At 34.6% G+C, this 5,634-nt stretch overlaps 1 protein-coding gene across 1 annotated transcript; it reads right to left on the bottom strand.

Annotated features, from left to right (window-relative positions):
* Positions 1 to 4,461: 4,461 nt before the first annotated feature.
* Positions 4,462 to 5,304, bottom strand: LOC148941436 (uncharacterized). The gene has a single exon (XM_089104169.1). It carries the CDS (start codon positions 5,302 to 5,304, stop codon positions 4,462 to 4,464), a length of 843 nt encoding a protein of 280 aa, XP_088960295.1.
* Positions 5,305 to 5,634: the final 330 nt, after the last annotated feature.

The following is a 5,634-nucleotide window of genomic DNA, read 5'->3' as shown; positions in this document are numbered from 1 at the left end:
CTTTATAAAAATTCCTCTCTTGGCATTTAATCTTTATTAGTATCAACTTTTTATATTGACAACACTGCTTAAATTTTACTTGTGTAATATACAGAACACAGTTGGGATATAAAGCTGGATTAATTCACAGTGTCATTTTGACACCAATGGCTCTATTACTTTCAACTTTTTAGCATAACCCATTGCCAAAAACAATATTTTATATCACCCAAATGCCATATTATGTACATGTCTATTATAGCGACCACAGCCAAGAATAAAAAAAAATAGATAACTCTTAATACAGTTAGCATTCCCTGAGATTTATATCTCATTAAAATAATTATTGTCAATATATAACTCCAAATAAAAAAAATTGTATCTCTTAATAGAGTTAGCATTCCCTGACATGCCTTACCTGTTTCGTTTCTACTTTCAAAATACCCTAAAATTTCAATTAATCTCTGACCTTTCCTGTGTTCTGGCAACTGTACATAGATACATTTTAAATTCCTATGAAGCCTTCCAAATTTATAAACATGTCTCGTGGAGAAATTGTGTCAACAGATATCTTGTCCCGTCAGTATTTCTAACTCCCTGATAAGAGTAGGGAGGCCCTTTTGACTCGTGAATATACATAATTTATTCATGGTTTATTGATCCACGAAGGGAGACAGATTTCTGAGAAATTGATTGCATAATCGACTAGGACTCGAGGGGAAGTAGATTTCTGGGAAATTTAATACATAATCTGACGGTGAATTATTGATTCTAACGGGAATAGGATCACGTGTCTCTTTCTAAGCCAATCAGGGAGTCGGAAATATTAGCGGGACAGGATTGCAGAGAATATAAAGAAAGTATTTTTTCTATAGTTTTTATTGGTGTTTGAATAGAATTCAAAGGAGTGAGAACAGTTTGACTTTACTTATTAGGATATATTTGTAATAATGATGAGTGGAATGCTTACACTATTAGAAGTTGATAATGGAGTTGGTAGCAATGATACAAGAGCACCAAACATTGCGGTGGAAATCACGAGAGGATCACGGCTTTGTCTGGAATGGGATGAAGTATATGCAAGATATGCGATATCCTTGAGGAAATTTAAAATGGAGGATCAATTATGCTTCGCTGCAAAAAGTTGATATAGCGCAAAGTATTCTCAATACATAGCTGCAAATAAAAAATGTGTATCTCTTATTAGAGTTAGCATTCCCTAAAATGCCTTATCGTTTTCGTTTCTACTTTTAAATCTCCTAAAATGTCAATTAATCTCTGACGTTTCCTATGTTTTTGCAACTGTACATAGATACATTTTAAATTACTATCAAGCCTTCCAAATTTATAAACATGTCTCGTGGAGAAATTGTGTCAACAGATATCTTGTCCCGTCAGTATTTCTAACTCCCTGATAAGAATGTTCCAATGTTGAAATTTCCTTATCTGGTGATGTCACATGTCCCGGTCTTTGATCTTGTTCTTACACGGATTCTAGTCCTCTTTCTAAGTAGGTCAATGCCCATATATGGACTCCCGTTCAACGTAGTTACCCTCTCTCTACTGTTACCACGACTTAATTCCTTTGATTAAGACGCTGCACTAAAGTATATTCAGACCAAAGCAGAAGGCTTTGGCTACTTTTTAAAAAGCCTAATATAACTTTTAGAAATTTTTTTTATGCGGATATGGATTTTATGATTTCTTCCTTATAATTATTCTTAGTTAAGGCTGGGTCTGTCTAAAAACCTAATATTATTGAAAGATAATAAAATCTAAGATTAATTAATCTTAAGAACTCGAGTGAATTCCTTCCCAGACGCATAAAATTGGTGAAATGAGCTTAAAATAACCAGATGTTTATGGTGGATAGAGTCTGGATCCAGAGGAGACTTTTATCCCCCTTCTAACCCTTTCTCGACCGTATATACAGCCAAGCTAGCTCATAAGTTTATACCAAGAGGGTAGAGAGAGAGAAGTGTTATTAGTCAAGCTAAGAATTTTATGTTCTTTTCAGTTTAGGAAAATTCAATCGAGGTTTCCCCTGTAGAAGTTAAGGTTTACCTAAGGTCCAAGGAACACTGATTGTTGTTACAAGAAATAATTAGAAAATACCTAGTTTTGGGTTAAACTGATCAGTTTCTGTCTACTTAATCAAGGTTATTCCAAGTTCTTATCTCACATTAAAACATATCGATTTACCATTACATTCTAGTTGAAGAATATAGACTGATTAAATAAAACTTCTAGTAGCAGTAATCATATTTCTAGCATAATTAGCTGGAATTACCTTAACTGATCATTTGGACTAGGACTCGAGCCTTAATTATCTATAAAAGCGTAATTCATTTAATTATAAATATTCTTTAGACCTAGGCTTTAGATAAACAATTTTCTCGGTGGCGACGCTTGGGCAGTGGAAATAACCTCCTTGGAACTGCACACACACACCATATTAGACTAATCAAAATCAATAGAGAACCATTGGGAAGGTTTTTATATAAAAAAAAACGAATTACAACTTTTATCTCTTTTTTGTATCAAATTTAACAGTAAGATCAAGTTGACACCGAATTTTGAATCAGAAAGAACTTAATCTTCTCAGTTAACCCTACCAAATAAATTGGTTGTTCCCTTAAGAGCATCGGGTAAAATAATTTTATAGATTCAAATCTATACGTTAAGGAAGATAATTGATTAACAAAACGAAAACTTACCAAGTTTGAAGTTTGATTGCGATTCTACTCCAAAGAAGGTACGCCAACGTAGCTGAGAGTTCAACCGAGACAGACGCGTGCAATCGCCTCGATTGACCAAAACAACACCGGTATTTTAAAGTCATTGTAATATGCGGTGGTTAAGCACATAATGAAACGCTGAGAGTTCAATGGGAAGGAAAATTGGGAGGGCAGTTGAACTCTTAGCTACGCTGGTGCTGCTTCTTTGGAGTAGAATTACAGTCAAACTTCAAACTTGGTAAGTTTTCATTTAATTTATCAATTCTACTGCAAAAGGAGTATCTTAGCTCCGCCTTCGAATTCAACTGATATTTTAAAGTTCAGCATGAGCTAAACCAACACTATTGATCAATAATAGGCCTATTCCTAAAGACAGGCTGTTGTACAAAACTTCATTTATAGTAAGATATTTTACATATAATAAAATATCATTTATAGTCAGATATTTTAAATATAATAAGGTGGGACGTCGAGGTAGACCGTGTGCTATGAGAACCATTAACCCTAATATCTATACCTGTAATAAATAAAACTTCTGTTACCCATCTAGAAATAGATGATTTGGACGCAGCAATATAAGGCTTACGATATGTAAGAAAAAGTGCGCCGTTTCTATTCGGATCTGACGTCATTTTAATATGCCTAGCAAGGTGCGTCAGCGGACACAGGGACGACTCTTTATTAGGCCGAAATTTAACTACTGATTTGTGGTTGCCCAGTTTCGTTGTTTTTTACAACATATTGATTTGAAATTCAAAACTTCCATCGTCATTATGTATCATATTACTAAGTAATAAACTAGCCAAAAACTGAACTCTTTCACAAGCTGATAAAATCAATAAAACTGCTAATTTTTGTGTTACTAATTGAAGATTTTCAATATACCAAGCTGGCAGTCTAAAGAGATTGAATACACATTTTACATCCCAAATGCTAGAAATCTTGGGTAGACCAGGCCTTCTATTAAAGACACCTTTCATGAACTGCTTGTTAATTTGATTACTGCCTAACTGAAGGCTTGGTAAAATTGCCGATAAAGCACTCCTCGCAGTATTAATAGCTCTGTATCCAACACCTGAGTGAAAATATTCCGTAAGAAAGGTCAAAGTCTCCGGTAGAGTTGCCTCCAAGGCCTGGATTGTATTTCTTCCACAAAAGTCGATCCATTAAAGTAAAGTTAAAGTAAAAATATCATTTGGTATAAATATGGGACTTCCTACTAAAAGTTTTAAGAGTAAGGGATACCAGACTTGTGTGGTCCAGTTTGGAAGGATCAAAATTCAGTGGTCTAATCTATTTCCACCTTCTGAAGGGTCCTCAGAAGTAAACTAAATGGGGGGAATGCATAAAAGAAATAAGGCTTCCAACTCATTGCAAATGCATCTACAAAAAAATATTCTGGATCTGGTTTTCAAGAAACAAATGGTTTAATCTGAAACTTTAACCTAGTTGCAAACAAATCAATATCTATTGACTGACTAACCAAAAAGTACAAAATAATAATTAATTCAGAATTCAATTTCCATTCTTTTTCATTATTAAATTTTTGAGATGTTTTATCCGCAATATTAGCAACTCCAAACACATGTTCTGCAGATATCCAGCCTTTGCCCTACAATACTAGCTGCCAGACCTTATTTGCAAAATAATTACAAAACTCAGATTCTGATCCTCCCATTTTATTTATGTAAGCTACTCTGGTTATATTTTCAGAATGCAGCCGGACATGGAGGCCATTAATATCCTAAGCAAAACATTTTAATCCCTGATAAACAGCCTTCTTTTCTAAAACATTGATATCAAATCTTTTCTCTTCGGAGGACCCTTCGCCAGTGGCCGTTTTCATGGAATATTCATCCATGGGTGCCCAACCTAGTTTCGATTCATCACTACACAAATATTTGTCAATTGATCCAGGCTCAATTACTGTAGAAGCATGATTGGTAATATCCAACCACCATTGAAGTTCCGAATTTACATCGGATGTTAAAATTAGCCTTGCCCCAAAATCACCCCTCGCGTACTTTAGTGCTTGAGTTTTCAACAATTCCACTTTCCGGTAATATAAAGGCCCTAATTCCACTGCTGGGAATGTCGAAACAAGAACGCCTAGAGTTTCTGCCAATTCTTGAATTGTAGTCAATTCTGTACTTAGAATTTTTGAAACCAAATCGATAACTGTTTTAATATTTCTTCCCGGCAGGAAAATACGCATTGATCGTAAATCTAACATATAACCCAGAAATCCTATTTTTTGGCTTGGGATAAGAGCTGACTTTCCCGGGTGAATCACAAACCCCAGCTCTGACAGCAATTTCTCTGTTTCATAGACATTGTTTTGACATTCTAAATATGACCTTTGCAGAAGGAGAGAATCATCTAAATACACCACCGACAAACACCTTTTTCTTCGAAGCAGGGAGAAGACGGGTTTCATAAGTTTCGTAAGAACACTTGGAGCAGATAATAAGCCAATTGGCATTGAAGTGAACGTATAACAAACGTCTACTTCAAAACAAAGCCACGTCTTTTCATCAAAGGCAATAGGGCATGAATAATAAAAATCGACTAGGTCAACCGAGGCCATATAACAATTTTTTTCATTAAGAAAAAACCGCAGAATGAACACTTTCCATTTTAAAATGGTAAAGTTTAATGTCTTCATTTAATTTTTTAAGATGCAGAATAAACCGAGTAGACCCATCTTTCTTTGGGACCGTAAAAACGGGAGAAATACAAAGTATTTTCTTTATTTTTGAACTTGGGTACTTTAAACATAACACCTTTATGCAATAAAATATCAACTTCTTTTCTTATAGCCTGTATTTCTTCCAACGTAAAACTTTTGTTTTTTGTTTTCAAAGCTTTTAGTGGTGTTTTCTCAACTTCAATCTTATAGCCCGAGGCTACAATATTC

Source organism: Artemia sp. Qi Xiang Cuo, chromosome 18 (genome assembly GCF_049724085.1).
Source record: "Artemia sp. Qi Xiang Cuo chromosome 18, ASM4972408v1, whole genome shotgun sequence".
Classification (NCBI taxonomy): domain Eukaryota; kingdom Metazoa; phylum Arthropoda; class Branchiopoda; order Anostraca; family Artemiidae; genus Artemia; species Artemia sp. Qi Xiang Cuo.
This window is presented reverse-complemented; position numbering and strand designations above follow the sequence as displayed.